Source organism: Lepidochelys kempii, chromosome 10 (genome assembly GCF_965140285.1).
Source record: "Lepidochelys kempii isolate rLepKem1 chromosome 10, rLepKem1.hap1, whole genome shotgun sequence".
NCBI classification, from domain to species: Eukaryota; Metazoa; Chordata; order Testudines; family Cheloniidae; genus Lepidochelys; species Lepidochelys kempii.
Window position 1 is genome coordinate 42,333,550 of NC_136389.1, and position 16,126 is coordinate 42,349,675.

Sequence of the window (16,126 nt, forward strand, 5' to 3'; positions counted from 1 at the left end):
CAGTATTGTATATAATTCATTTGCAGCATCTTATTATGGAAGCAATGGTTGGTTGGTTCTATAGTTAAGGCTGAATTGAATTTTGCGCCTGAAGTAGGGATTCACCCACTTTATTTCATATGGTGAATACTGTTTATCCCTCCCCAAAATTACAGCACTTACTCCAATTTACAAATTAATTTATGAGTTAAAAATAATTTGAAATGGCTCCTTTAAGAAGTTTAGTTCCCTGGGTCAGATTATTTTTGTCCTGAATTGTGTTACAGAACAACAGATTCTTCAAACTTTCCATATTTTGTGCATGTATATAAAGAATTAGTAATTATTTTCCCCATTATTCTTTATAACAAAACAACCTTAACTGCTCTAACATGAGGGGGAAAATGAAACTTCTTTTTAATCTGGGACTACAAAAATTATAAACTAATCATAACTGTATGGTTAATTCACTGCAACGCTATAGGATGAAGTGAAGATTTGGGTGCCTTAACTATCTATTTTCATACCTCAGCTGTAAGGATAAGGCCTTTGTCTGTAGACATATGGCAAGGCCTAAAGCCCAAGACCTTCGTCTGCAGCCAAATTAAAAAAGCAGCAGCCATTAGCTGAGAAGCAGGAAGTCACATCCTCACATTCCATCTAAATTACATTAAAACAACGTAATATAAGGCTGTTAAGAAGGATACCCTGTCCTAAAGGCACCCACTACCACCAGATAAAGGAACAGATCTTTAAGATGGTTAAAGAAAACTTAGTTTGATTGATTTCTTGACAGACAGAATGCTCTTATCAATAGTTGTGAGATCCTAATTTCTTTATTGTTTTGTCATTATGGTTCCCACTTCTCTATTGTTTGTATGTACAATCTCTGTCTGGTTCTTTTATTGTTTCTGTCCGTTATACAGTTAATTTTGCTAAGTGCAAATCAATGAAGGTGGTGGGGTAGGATTGGTTAGAAAATTTTGTTACAATATATTAGCATTGGTTAGTTAAATTTTAGTATAATGATTGGTTAAGGTATAGCTAAGCAGGTCTCAATTTTCACTATATAAACTGGGATCCAAAAGGAAGTTCTTTGGGAACCAGCTCCGGGATACAGCCCCAAGAACAGAGCTGCCAGATCTCAACACTCTGCCAATGACACCATGCAGAAACTGAAGTCCCCCAGATGGACCTGATCCTGATTGGCCATCAAGAAAAGTTCATCTGTTTTATTGGGAGTGGTGAGCATTGTATGTGTAGTGTGTGCATTCTAGTTTTTGCTGATTGTTAATAAATAGAGGTTACACAGGATATTACTGTGTAAGGCTCTTTCACCAGTAAAAGACCCCATAAACCCACAAAAGATTAAGCCCTGACTCCACAGAGAAAGGGTGTTTGCCTGAAGCAGCAGAAGAGCCTGGACCCCTAGGAACTAGGAAAGGGTGGGTGCCTAAATTAAGAGGATTATGTCTTGAGCCCTAGGAACCGAGTAAAGGTGGGTGCCCTAGAGCAGTGGTTCTCATCTGGGGGTCCACGGCCCCCAGGGGATCTGTGAGCCTTTTCAAGGGGGCCACGGGGCCCCGTAGCTGAAGGCCCAATCCCCGGTGCACCCTCCCACACAGGGCTAAAGCCAAGAGAGGCATGGGGCAAAAGCCCTGGTCTCTGGTGCCTCCCCCCTGCCCAACCCTGCGGGGCTGAAACCGGGGGGAGGCGCGGGACTGAAGCTTCAATCCCAGGCACCCCCACGGGGCTGAATCCTGGAGCCCCTAGCCCTTGTGCTCCCTGTGGGGCTGAAGCCCTGAGCGCATGGACAGAGTTGGGGACATGGAGGGCATTGCCCCCCCCAAACTACAGCTCAAGATCAAGGCAGTCCCGGGGGCAGTTCCACACCTCCCCCGAGTCCCCCCGCATCTTCTCTCCCTGCCCCCTGGCCAGGTCAGAGACGGGAAGCCAAAGCCGGGCACTGAGGGACAGCTGCTGTTCTGGCTGGTGCCATGGAGCAGGCAGCCACAGCATTCCTTCCTTTACTGCTGGTGCCCCAGGTTGAAGCTGCTCCTCAGCTTCCCCTCTTTGCTCCTGCAGAGACAGCCAGTAAGAGCCCCGAGGTGAGGAGACCCAGTTCCGTGGCTGGCAGACCCCTCCGGGAACAGGGACCCCAGGGGAGCCCTCCCAGCACACAGTCCCTAATACCACTCTCCCTATACACTGAGCTACGTCCTCCCTGCACCCTGAGCTACCCCCCTGCCTGCACACAACCCCTAGTACCCCTCTCCCTGCACCCTGAGCTGCCCCCCTAACCTCCACTGTCCTAGCCCACCTCTCACATGAGTTAGGGGAGGTACGTCAGGGGATGCTACAAAACAGACTGGCAGTGGATTATTTGCTTCTATGCCATGGTCACGTATGCCGGGAGTTTGCAGGCATGTGTTGCTTTAACATAACAGATGAAGGACCCTCCATAGAGGCTGATTTACAACACCTGCAGCAACTGGCAAGAAACACTCATCAGCAAACTGGGGAGGATTGGCTAGGCTCTTTATTTTCTGGCTCGGGCCTTTCCCCATGGCTAAGTGGGTTGTTCAGTCTGTGCTTTAAACTTCTTTTTCCTGTATTAATAGCATTATTCCTGCTGTGCTGTATGTGGTCCTGTGTAAAGGCACTTGTTTTGCGCAGCCTTGGGGATCTTAATTTTACGCATAGCCCGTTAGTGAGCAGATAAAGGTGAGAAAACTCAGGTATGGGAATGAGTATTCTCAAAGGAGGGAATTGTTGGGGTCCCAGGGCATGGCCACTAGGTAAGTCGAGGGGATGGAAGGCCATGAGTGTCGAGGAAGTCTCTTTGCTCAACCCCCACTTCACAGAATTCAGTCCTGGTTGGCCTGAGAAAGCCCTTGCACTCCCAGAATAATGCTGCAGCTGCAGATAGAGCTGTTTTGTGTAGGTTTTGCTGGCGCCAAGTTAGGATAACGGCAGGAATCAGCTACAAGGCCATAACCGCTTATTTGCCTCATTAATCGCAAGGGTAAGCAGGCTGTGCTGTTGTTTTGAATTGCTAAAATGCTCGTTAAAGGTTGCCGGAAAAAGTATTGTTGTAACCCATATAAGGCAAAGCAGTTTTACTTGGCTGATGTGTAATGCAATAGAGATAAGGAGTATAAAGGTATGTGACTCTGCCTGCTAAGTGTGCAGGATTTGAGATTCTTTTCTCCCTGTACCTTCTTTGGAGCTCCAAATAAACTTTTCTGCTTCTCCACCCCATTGTGCTTATTGGGTGATGCACACCGGGCAATGAACCCCTGCTGTTGCTTGCCTCTGGCACTGGGTGCCGGCAATGGCACAGAGCTCCAGCTACCCCCTCCCTGTTAGTTGAGCTACCCCCTGCATACACACAGTGACCTCCTTCCTGCACCCTAAACTGTTTTTAAAATTTTTGAGCTAAGCCCCCCACCTTTGAGTTATAATTTTTGGTTGCGTGGCCCCTCTCAACCCAGGCAGGCTGGGTGGCCTGCTGAGGTGAGTTGGGGGTGGAGGTGGCAAGCCCTCCCTAGGACTCTGCCATGCAGAGATGGTTTGAGCCCTGCTGGCCCCTGTCCCCCACACAAATAGAAATCAAACTACAGCTATGCCCAAAGCCCCTGCCCCAAGGCCCCCCCACCAGGCCCTGGAGTTTTTATAGAATGTCGAGGGGGGCCTCAGAGAGAAAAAGGTTGAGAACCCCTGCCCTAGAGAAAGGTAAGAGGGTAAGAGAATTTGGCGCAGGTAACATAGCATTTTGACTCTCTTGAGTTTATCCTTAAGTCTGAATTTCCTGTGTTTATAACACAGATTTTTGGGACAATTCCAACATCCCAACAATTACAAGGTTAAGTTACTCAACCTCAACGCCAGGTTAACACTTTTTAAGCTGTTTGCAGTGTTACTATAGCCGTGTTAGTCCCAGGATATGAGGGGGACAAGGTGAATGAAGTAATATATTTTATTGGATCAGCTTCTGTTGGTGAAAGAGGCAAGCTTTCGAGCTCCACAGAGCTCCTTTTTCAGTTCAGTTTTTATCTGGACATGTTAATTGAAGAAGTTTATATTGTGACAAAATAGAATATTAATTAAAATATATTAAGAAATTTTAATATATAATTTTAATTTTTAAGGATCTATATATTACAATATTAAATTTATATTTCCAAATATAAATAATCCATACTATCTTAATATCATAATATGAGGCAGACTTGAAAATTCAGTCTAAAGCCATACTAGTAAGATCAGCAAGTGCAACCAGAGCATGAATAGCAACTTATTATGGGAAAAGGCCAGGATCTAGGTCAATGAAAGTCAGTAAGGGGTAGAAATGTTCAAGGCTTACCTTCAGGCTGAGTCGCCACCTTTAGTGGTATGGAGCTCTCTCCAGGGCCATGTCTGTTTTGAGCCACAACTCTGAAAACATACACGGTCTCTGGCATCAGGTTTTGGATTGTCACTTGCATCTCTCCAGGACGACTTGTATTTTCAACACGTTCCCTTTAGGAAAGAAAAGATTTGGGCAGGAAAACAAAAGTGAAGATTTATCACTGATTAGTAAAATGATAGTACAAATCTAACAGACATTCTGTTTGTACATATCTAATAAGTAATTGATATGATTAATTATATTGTACTGATTACACATTAATGTTAATATGCCAAAAGCACTGAAGACAAACAGCTTCTAGTTCTGCAGCTTCATTTTGAACAAACATAGCAAAGAAAAAAGTTACACACCACCACAGTGAGGAGAGGGGGAAAGCACTGTTTTGCTAGATTGTCTTATTCTTCATAACTAGATAATAATTCAACTTTAAAATTTGTCATAGAAGTCCAAAGCCCTGGGAGAAAAATTAAGAACTATTTAAATTGCTTTGGTTATTAATTCAGAGGATTGTTTTTAAAGCATCAGTTTAAGATTCTTTTTTGAGCTCAAATTTGATTTAGTTCATTCTGGTATTTGGACATTTTTTGTAAAATGTCTAAGTCTATGTTTGCAATGTTGTCACTTTCACCAACAGAAGTTGGTCCAATGAAAGATATTACCTCACCCATCTTGTCTCTAAGAAACAGTACAGCACATAATATCAAGCAGTGATCTTAGATGACCCTTACAATACCTGCCCCTAAAAGTCTAGTTGTGACCACTAGTGTATGTTTAAGTTTAGGATGGAGACTCAATCCTTAACTTTTAAAATTTAACAGATTTTTTCAGTTCATGTCACAACCGCAAAGTAAAACTTCATCCATTTTGATCAGCCCAGCAGCTCGAAAGTTCATGTGATGAAAAGTACTTTTTCAAACTAGACTGAAACATAGTTTTTAATGGGTTTCAGAGTAACAGCCGTGTTAGTCTGTATTTGCAAAAAGAAAAGGAGTACTTGTGGCACCTTAGAGACTAACCAATTTATTTGAGCATGAGCTTTCGTGAGCTACAGCTCACTTCATCGGATGCATACCGTGGAAACTGCAGAAGACATTATATACACACACAGACCATGAAACAATACCTCCTCCCACCCCACTGTCCATCTATTACCAGCAGGACAGTGGGGTGGGAGGAGGTATTGTTTCATGGTCTGTGTGTGTATATAATGTCTTCTGCAGTTTCCACGGTATGCATCCGATGAAGTGAGCTGTAGCTCACGAAAGCTCATGCTCAAATAAATTGGTTAGTCTCTAAGGTGCTACAAGTACTCCTTTAGTTTTTAATGACATTTGGCTTTTCTGAGTTTAGCTACAGCTATATTGATGAAAAGTGACATTACTGGGGACATTACTGACAATGGGGAAAGCCCATAATCAGACTAAAACTAGTTTTCTATCTGCTCTAAAACAACAATTTTATTCAGTCCACATGGGGACCTGAAATGCATAAAGATGTTAGTGGCAGCCTTTAAATCTTATCCAAACTGGCTCAGAGGAGGTAGGTCTATATTATAGTTAATGTGAGGGATGTGTCGAAAGGATTCTTTAGGCACCATCCACACAAACTATAGTTTATGATCACACATTTGAAAATCACTTGCTCCTGATCTTTTAAAATTTCATTTATTTGGACTGCTGTGGATGTGATGTAGGTTAGATAGACTTCAAGAGAGTTTTTAATATTTTGCTGGAATTCCTTTTTAATTTTTTTTTGGTGACTGGCTAAAGATGCAATACAGTTTAAATCCAGTATGGGGTGTTGGGATTTGTTACAGACCAGCAGATGGAACTAAAGAATAGGAGGAGTTACTCCCTAAAACAACAACTATCAGCAACTAGTGGGAAAAAAACTCCAGTTAGAGGAGACTTCAGTTTGGGAGACGAATGTTGAAGGCCTCATGTAGCCAGCAGTAAAACATCTTTAGACTTTCTAAAAATTATATATGATAATTTTCTAACAAAAAAAATGTTGCACCAAACATGAAATAACTATTTTGGACATCTTTATGACTGATAAAGATGAATTAATCACTGGGTTGGAAGCTGGTAATTGCCTGGGAAGCAATGATCATGACCTGATGACATTCAATATGGGCAAACAGAGGATACCCTCAATCAGTAATATATATACTTGATGCTTCAAGTTTCTCAAAGTTGAGGAAATGAGCAAAAATGATTGGGAGGAAAAATTTAGACAGAAAAAGGAGTGTGCAAATTGGGAGTTTTTAAAGAAGATTTTGACCTTCTGGGGTCCCTTCCAACCCTGATATTCTATGATTCTATGAAAAAGCCTCAATTCCATAGTCAAGAAAGAGAACAAATTTGGTTAAAAGCCCATCCTCGTTTAGTGGAGAAGTGAAGGAAATGGGCACGGGTCACTCGCTGGAGGATTCTCTGCTCCTTGAAGTCTTTAAACCATGATTTGAGGACTTCAATAGCTCAGACATAGGTGAGACGTTTATCACAGGAGTGGGTGGGTGAGATTCTGTGGCCTGCATTGTGCAGGAGGTCAGACTAGATGATGATAATTGTCCCTTCTGACCTTAATATCTATGAATCTATGAAACAATCAGAAGTAAAAAAAAAAAAGCAATATATAAGAAATGGAAAATGGGAGAAGTAGAGATAGAAGTTGATATCAATTAAAAGTTATGAAGTGCAGAAAATTGATAAGGAAAGCTACAGACACCATGAAAAATCCATGGCTGGCAGGGCTACGGACAACAAAGAGGTTTTTTATTTTATTTTATTTTTTAAAGTATATTAGGAACAAAAGAAATTATATCAATGATACAGGACTATTACTAGACGGAGACTGCGATGAGGAGTGCTCCCCACACTGACCCTGCAAGAGCTGAATTAGACCAGGTGGGCCCAATCAGCTGGAGGCAGCTAATTAGAGAGAAGCTGGAATGCGTTACCTAGGGAGGTGGTAGAATCTCCTTCCTTAGAGGTTTTTAAGGTCAGGCTTGACAAAGCCCTGGCTGGGATGATTTAACTGGGAATTGGTCCTGCTTTGAGCAGGGGGTTGGACTAGGTGACCTTCTGGGGTCCCTTCCAACCCTGATATTCTATGATTCTAAGCTCACCTGTGAGGGACAGGCAGGGCTTCCACAAAAGACAGGAAACTGGAGGCAGAGGGGACTGTAGGGAAGGAGTCTGTAGTCACTCCCTGAAAAAAAGGGGTGGGACTGAAGAGATGAGTTGTCTAAAGTTACTCCCTGGGAGGAGTGAGTGAAAAGACTTGCAAACCCAAAGGAGTGGGAAAAGCCAGGAGGTATGGAAGCAGCTCAGTGAAAGGCAGCAAGGTGTAGGAATGGATCTTGGCTGCTGTGTAGAGGGTCCCTGAACTGGAACCCTAAGTAGAGTGGGCCTGGGCTCCCCTGCCAGCCACTGCAGGAGTGGCACTGCGAGGTAGTGAAGACAACGACTGCCTGAGATTACTGGAAAGCAGGAACTTCGATACACTCCTCCTCACCTCCCCGCAAGAAAGGGAAACCACAATCGTGACCTGGCCGGAGGGCTGAGTCACAAAGAGGACTGCTGTGTCTCCTGAGAGCAACAGAGGGGCTTCAGAGGAGAACTGACGGGGTGTAACTGCTGGGAGGGGCATCAGCCTGATTTAGCTAATCCCCAGAACCACCATCTAGCAGTGAGTACAGCAACTCCATTACTGAGATAGTGAAATTGTTAATAATGTTGCAAAAAGGCAGAAATGTTCAATAAATATTTCTCTTTTATATTTGGAAAGAAGTAGGATGATGAAATACTTTCCAGTCCAGTAGTGAGTGAGGAAGTTAGACATCAGCCAGCCCAGATAACTTTCACCCAAGAGCTGTACAAGAGTTGAACACAGAATGCAGGTCACACGTACAGAAGGGAGGACTCTATTCTGGAAAGTAGTGATTCCAAAGGATTTAGCAGGCAGAGTAGACAAACAAGTGAACATGAGCTGCCAGTGTGGTACTATGGCAAAAAGGACTAATGTAATCCTTAGATGTACAAACAGGGGAGTAGGAGTAGGGAGATGACTCTCTCTCTCTCTCTATACAGCATTGGTGAGCAGGTCTGGTATCCACATTTTTAAAAGAATGCTGAAAAATTGTAGAGGGAGCAGAAAAAAGCCACAAAACTGATTACAGGGAGGAGAAAATGCCTTAGAGTGTGAGATTTAGCTCAATCTTCTTATTTTATCAAAAACAAGATTAAGAGGTGACTTGATTTAAGTACCTTCATGGGGTTCTAATGGGTTCTACAGAGCTCTTTAATATAGTGGAGAAAGGCTGAACAAGAACCAATGGCTGGAAATTGAAGCCAGAAAAATTCAAATTAGAAATTAGGCACATTTTTAAACAGCGAGGTTGATTAACCACTGGAACAAATTACCAAGGGGAATGGTAAATCTCCATCTCGTTATCCTCAAATCAAGACTGGATGCCTTTCTGGAAGATATGCTTTAGCTAAGCACAAGTTATGCTTTAGTCACACATTGTTATTGAGCTCAATACATGGGTAAGTGGGTGAAATGTAACGGCCTGTTGATACACAGGAGGTAAGACTAGCTGAACATAAACTCTACGAAGTGTCACCTGTGTTATCAAAGGAGAACTAAACTTATGTTTATTACCGTTAAAGCAACAAATAATAGACAATGAAGTAATTTTTAAAAGAGATGTTTTGTAGGAGACCAGGCTAAGGTGCCACATTACCCTGTCCAGAAGATCTAAGTGATATAAAAGGGCAAGTAATCTCAGCCACCTCTGACAAGATATTGAATTCAACCACAATGCTGACCTTTAGTGAGTTATATTTTAGGTGGGAGAACAGATTATGCATGTCTGAATATTATGGCAACCAGAGGGGCTAGTGCCCCCAAACTCAGCAAACATCAAATAGAGCTACAAAACAGCAGAAAATGCCTCTACAGATACATTCAGTGTGGGAGTATGGTATTGAGGACTGTCTTATCCAGCTCAAAATTGAAAGGAATCATTAAAACCTACAAATCACCAGTAGTTATTACCTTTATTTTCAAACCATAGAATCATAGAATATCAGGGTTGGAAGGGACCTCAAGAGGTCATCTAGTCCAACCCCCTGGTCAAAGCAGGACCAATCCCCAATTAAATCCATTTTTTTTTCCATGTGAATTTTTGGCCAGCTGGGTGTTTTAAAAATATCATTTAAATACTCTGTTTTGTTTGAAAAAGGCAAACTCTTCCACCTTCTTCAAATTAAAATAAGAGCAGTATTACAGAAGTAGACATCAGCAACTGCCCCAATGAGTTAATAAAAGGAAAATGTTAACCTGTTAATACCATCCTTTCTCTTAATGCACTCCTTTGATTAGTGCACTTTGTTTAACTCTGCAGCAGAGGGCAGACCATTCTCACACTAATGATTACCTGCTATTAACTTGTTTGTGCTGAAGAGGGAGAAACTAAAAGTTTCTCTCATACAATTTTCCCCTCTTTCTCCACACTGCCTTCAGCTCTGGTTTATATTATGGAAAAACAGTGCAATGAAACCAGTTTTAAAAAAAGTTTCAGCTAGTTTTCTGCCCGAGTGGAGACTGGTTTTCAAAACTATTTTTGCCTAGATCACTACCACAATATTATACTCTGTCCCCACTGAAGAAAACCTGTGCTCCCTAAAAACAGTTTTTAAAATCACTTTATAAAAAGTTCCCCAGCACTGTTGCTTTGGTAGTGTAGAAGGAGCCTTAAAAGAACACACGCAACTTAATTTTTAATTGACTATTTTTTTAAATTTCAGTTTGACAGAGTATCCTATTAATATACTTAAAATACTTTTCTGCTTTTTTGATGTTTATAGAGGTCTTTTCAGCAAGAGAGGAGCTGACTGACTATTCAGTGAAACTGACTGACCCCAAAGTGCTATCAAACTGGAAAAACAGAGAAATAGTTTTTCCCAACTAACTTTTTCAGTTACAGTAGGTACAAAATTTTCAGTTGGCAAAATGCAATTTTGCAAATTGATGGGGTCCCTTTATAGCCTACATTGTATATAATGATTGATATTTAAAATACACAAAACAAGTGTAATCCGACGATGTTCAACAGCTGTGACTATCTCATTGACATGCAAAATATATCACATTTTATCACCCAAATGTAAATGTACTCACCAGTTTTACCTAAAAACATAACACTCAAGTTATTTTGCAAAATTATGAAAATAAAATTCTTGTAATGGAAAGGGAACACTTATTTACCAGAAATTAGTTATGTGGATATGTCAAAGTATTATCATTTTCAGTAATAACAGTATACAACAGCATGTTAAAATATGTTGAAATAAGTCTCATTAAGTGGTACATAAATCTTTCATTTATACTCTCTTAGGGAGTCCTGAATACCTTTATGAGCTCCAATGTGTTTAGGTACGCATAATAGGTAACATAACAGATGTCTGATATGAATAACTATATTACCCAACAGAACATTAAGGCTGTCCCATCTCACTCCACCTAAATTTACAGACAAACAGCTTTGTAAGACGGAATTAAGGTTGCAAATAGTTATCAATTACTTCAGGGTAAGAAGCCCTCAAGCGAATATTGTCATTTTCTCAAAAAAAGTTACAAATGCTAGCCTGGAAATTCAAATTTAATGTTACACTTGAAAGAATCCAAAAATTCTGGGAGGAGTGGTAGATATGCTGGAGGGCGGTAGGGTTAGGATACAGAGGGCCCTTGACAAATTAGAGGATTGGGCCAAAAGAAATCTGATGAGGTTCAACAAGGACAAGTGCAGAGTCCTGCACTTAGGACGGAAGAATCCCATGCACCGCTCCAGACTAGGGACCGAATGGCTCGGCAGCAGTTCTGCAGAAAAGAACTTAGGGGTTACAGTGGACGAGAAGCTGGATATGAGTCAACAGTGTGCCGTTGTTGCCAAGAAGGCCAATGGCATTTTGGGGTGTATAAGTAGGGGCATTGCCAGCAGATCGAGGGACGTGATCGTTTCCCTCTATTCAACATTGTCTGGAGTACTGTGTCCAGTTTTGGGCCCCACACTACAAGAAGGATGTGGAAAAATTGGAGAGAGCCCAGCGAAGGGCAACAAAAATGATTAGGGGTCTGGAACACATGACTATGAGAAGAGGCTTAGGGAACTGGGATTGTTTAGCCTACGGAAGAGAAGAATGAGGGGGGATCTGATAGCTGCTTTCAACTACCTGAAAGGGGGTTCCAAAGAGGATGGCTCTAGACTGTTCTCAGTGATAGCTGATGACAGAACCAGGAGTAATTATTTCAAGTTGCAGTGGGGGAGGTTTAGGTTGGATATTAGGAAAAACTTTTTCACCAGGAGGGTGGTGAAACACTGGAATGTGTTACCTAGGGAGGTGGTGGAATCTCCTTCCTTAGAAGTTTTTAAGGTCAGGCTTGACAAAGCCCTGGCTGGGATGATTTAGTTGGGGATTGGTCCTGCTTTGAGCAGGGGGTTGGACTAGATGACCTCCTGAGGTCCCTTCCAACCCTGATATTCTATGATTAGGAAAGTATTACTGAAACACCAAAGCCACCCTAGCTCTGCCTCATCCCCATTCCCTGAAGATCTATCCATTGTACCCACATGGAGACATTTTGCTGGAGATATTAGGGGGAACAGACTATTTGCAGAGTTTGGAATTGGTGGAGTTGAACCCTAGAGGAGATGGAGTTAGTATTGTCCATGTATTTGGTATATGCAATTTACACCACTATCTTGTACCATTAGCTACCTAATTAATGGTCCACCTCCTAAGCAGTCTGTAGCCCTGACACTGTAGCTAGGTGTTTATGCAAAGTTTCACAGTACGAAAAAACACTTCTGCACTTGAAACCTTGTACACACTTTGGGAAACCAGCTTGATTTTGGTCATTTTTAGTGAAGAGACAAAAAGGCAGGTATGACTTAGTGATTTTTAGGGAAGGCAGTACTTTATCTTCCGTGGGTACGCTTAATGCCCTGACTGTAGCAACATGAAGTCACGTGCCACAATTTAAATGTGATTCCATCAATGAAAGCAGGTCACTTCTCGACACTGAAGTCACTGATGTGAGATGAAGATGATGGTAATGGTTTGAGGACAGAGTTATTTCTGGTTTTCAGTTCTGTGAGCAGTGATACAGAAGCAGAAAAAGAAAAGGAGTACTTGTGGCACCTTAGAGACTAACCAATTTATTTGAACATGAGCTTTCGTGAGCTACAGCTCACTTCATCGGATGCATACCGTGGAAACTGCAGAAGACATTATATACACACAGAGACCATGAAACAATACCTCCTCCCACCCCACTGTCCTGCTGGTAATAGCTTATCTAAAGTGATCATCAAGTTGGGCCATTTCCAGCACAAATCCAGGTTTTCTCACCCTCTGCACCCTCCCCCCCCCAAACTCACTCTCCTGCTGGTAATAGCCCATCCAAAGTGACCACTCTCCCTACAATGTGCATGATAATCAAGGGGGGCCATTTCCAGCACAAATCCAGGTTTTCTCACCCCCCCACCCCCATATACACACACACAAACTCACTCTCCTGCTGGTAATAGCTTCTCCAAAGTGACCACTCTCCCTACAATGTGCATGATAATCAAGGTGGGCCATTTCCAGCACAAATCCAGGCTTTCTCACCCTCCCCCCCGGAAACACACACACACACACAAACACTCACTCTCCTGCTGGCAATAGCTCATTAAAACTGACCACTCTCTAAGTTTAAATCAAAGTTTAACCAGAATGTCTGGGGGGGGGGGGGGTAGGAAAAAACAGGGGGAAATAAGCTACCTTGCATAATGACTTAGCCACTCCCAGTCTTAATTTAAACCTAAATTAATAGTATCCAATTTGCAAATCAATTCCAATTCAGCAGTTTCTCGCTGGAGTCTGGATTTGAAGTTTTTTTGTTGTAAGATAGCGACCTTCATGTCTGTAATTGCGTGACCAGAAAGATTGAAGTGTTCTCCGACTGGTTTATGAATGTTATAATTCTTGACATCTGATTTGTGTCCATTTATTCTTTTACATAGAGACTGTCCAGTTTGACCAATGTAAATGGCAGAAGGGCACTGCTGGCACATGATGGCATATATCACATTGGTGGATGTGCAGGTGAACGAGCCTCTGATAGTGTGGCTGATGTGATTAGGCCCTATGATGGTGTCCCCTGAATAGATATGTGGGCACAGTTGGCAACGGGCTTTGTTGCAAGGATAGGTTCCTGGGTTAGTGGTTCTGTTGTGTGGTATGTGGTGGTTGGTGAGTATTTGCTTCAGGTTGCGGGGCTGTCTGTAGGCAAGGACTGGCCTGTCTCCCAAGATTTGTGAGAGTGTTGGGTCATCCTTCAGTGCTGGAAATGGCCCACCTTGATTATCATGCACATTGTAGGGAGAGTGGTCACTTTGGAGAAGCTATTACCAGCAGGAGAGTGAGTTTGTGTGTGTGGTTTTTGGAGGGGGGTGAGGGAGTGAGAGAACCTGGATTTGTGCAGGAAATGGCCCCCCTTGATTATCACACACATTGTGAAGAGAGTGGTCACTTTGGATGGGCTATTACCAGCAGGAGAGTGAGTTTGTGTGTGTGTGGGGGGGGGGGGCGGAGCGTGAGAAAACCTGGATTTGTGCTGGAAATGGCCCAACTTGATGATCACTTTAGATAAGCTATTACCAGCAGGACAGTGGGGTGGGAGGAGGTATTGTTTCATGGTCTCTGTGTGTATATAATGTCTTCTGCAGTTTCCACGGAATGCATCCGATGAAGTGAGCTGTAGCTCACGAAAGCTTATGCTCAAATAAATTGGTTAGTCTCTAAGGTGCCACAAGTACTCCTTTTCTTTTTGCGAAGACAGACTAACACGGCTGTTACTCTGAAATCAGAAGCAGAAAAGATGGCTTCTATAGATTTCTACAATTGTGGGTGTGTGGTTTCAAGTCCAACTATGATAATCCACACAGCCCCTCTTGCCCATGTAGCTTCTTCTTTCTGTATCCAGATCCTACTGTTAGAAGAGAAATATTGTACCCTGGGATGGAGGCACTTAAAGATTTAGTGGATTTATCTGGGGAATAGTTCCTAGACCATTAGATAGGCCCCAACTGCTCACTGCCTCCATCTGGCTCTCTCTGATCACTCACAAATTAGTACAAAATGTGACACAAGGTACTCTACTGCCTGCCCCCTCAAGACAGCTTCCCATATCTATTACCCCCTCACATTGCATCTGTCAGCATTTGGACCATGTGGAATTTATACAATTAAAAACTGCTTTGTAATAATCAGGAGTAGTGAAAGCAGACAGAATAGTTGTCTGCATACGTAGCTGCATTGCTACTGCTTGTTTTCAGTTGTTTATTTTCTATAACTTTCAGCTCTCCTTTTTAAACTTATTCTCTCCCTGAGGACGTTTTTTTAAGCAAGGAAAATTGATTCAGCTTCTTTGGAATATGAGGAAAATGGAAAATATAAGCTTTCCTCTTTTTTTTGCAACCTCTTTTTGAACAGCTCTACAGATGAAGCAGCTGGTAAGTGAAAGCTGACATTTGGTATGGTATTTCTGCTCATGAGCAGTGCCTGAGCATTGCCGTGAAAAATCATACTCTGATCATGAAAACTATATTTTGCAGTCTTATCATTAAGCTCGTAAAGTGAGCAGCTAAGGTAGGCCATGCCATATCTATGTGTGGCTCACTTCACTGTGCAGAGAAATTCAGTGAAAGTGAAATGTCGGTGGATGGGCATTCTGCAGGAACCACCTAATTTGCTGCTCATCTTGTATAAAGTAAAAGCTGCACACATCATTACAGTCTGTCAGTTATGTAGGACAGGGTATTCCAGTGGTGTCCAGACAAACAGTTTCACATTACAGAATTTTTTTCCTACTAGTTTTTCCTCTTTTTCCTGTAGAAATTCTGTTTAAATAGCTATGTTAGAAGAATGTTAAGTTTTCACTGTTAGTCACACAGAAGTCAGGAAATGACAATGCAAGTACAATTGTCCCTTTGTATATACACACTAAGACATAGTCTTTAATTACATGATCACATACTGTAACAATGAATGGGACTAGTAGCAGAGTAAGGTACTACTCAACATGATCAAGGGTATGAGAATCTGGCTCTAAATTGTTAATATACGTACTTGGCAGAAAAGACAACTCTCATGACCTGATTTTCAAAAGTGATGCAGCGCTACTTCCACTGAAGACAAGGTGGGTGAGATAATATATTTTATTAGACCAACTTCTCTGGTGAGAGAGACAAGCTTTTGAGCCACACAGAGCTCTTCATTTAGGTCAAAAGAGCTCTGTATGGCTCGAAAGCTCGTCTCACACCATCAGAAGCTGGTCCAATAAAAAGTATTACCTCACCCATCTTGTCCCCCTCATATCCTGGGACTGACATGGCTACAACTACACTGTAGTTCCACTGAAGTCATTCCAACACCGTTAAAAGTCAAATCATAAAGCAAAGATATGTTGGCTCATTTTGACTTTGAAAATAGTACAAGTATACAGGAATATAAAAATATTAAATATTACAATATATGTGGACTTAACACAAGAAAAAATATAATGTTTTATTCAACAAATAGAAAGTGATCATGTGATTAAAGGTTGTTTCATAACAGATACGCAAGAGGGGACAGAGTTACCCTTGTACATGCAACCTTAACACTGGGATTTCATAATTTC

General features: G+C 42.0%; 1 protein-coding gene across 12 annotated transcripts in view; it reads right to left on the bottom strand.

Moving 5' to 3' along the window:
• Window positions 1-16,126, bottom strand: part of NEO1 (neogenin 1) — a 507,651-nt gene that overhangs the window by 87,925 nt on the left and 403,600 nt on the right. For all 12 annotated transcript variants that reach the window (XM_073363103.2, XM_073363101.2, XM_073363105.2 and 9 more), the window contains exon 9: window positions 4,346-4,500. In XM_073363103.2, the coding sequence (XP_073219204.1) occupies window positions 4,346-4,500 (155 nt within the window). The remainder of the gene's footprint in view (window positions 1-4,345; window positions 4,501-16,126) is intronic.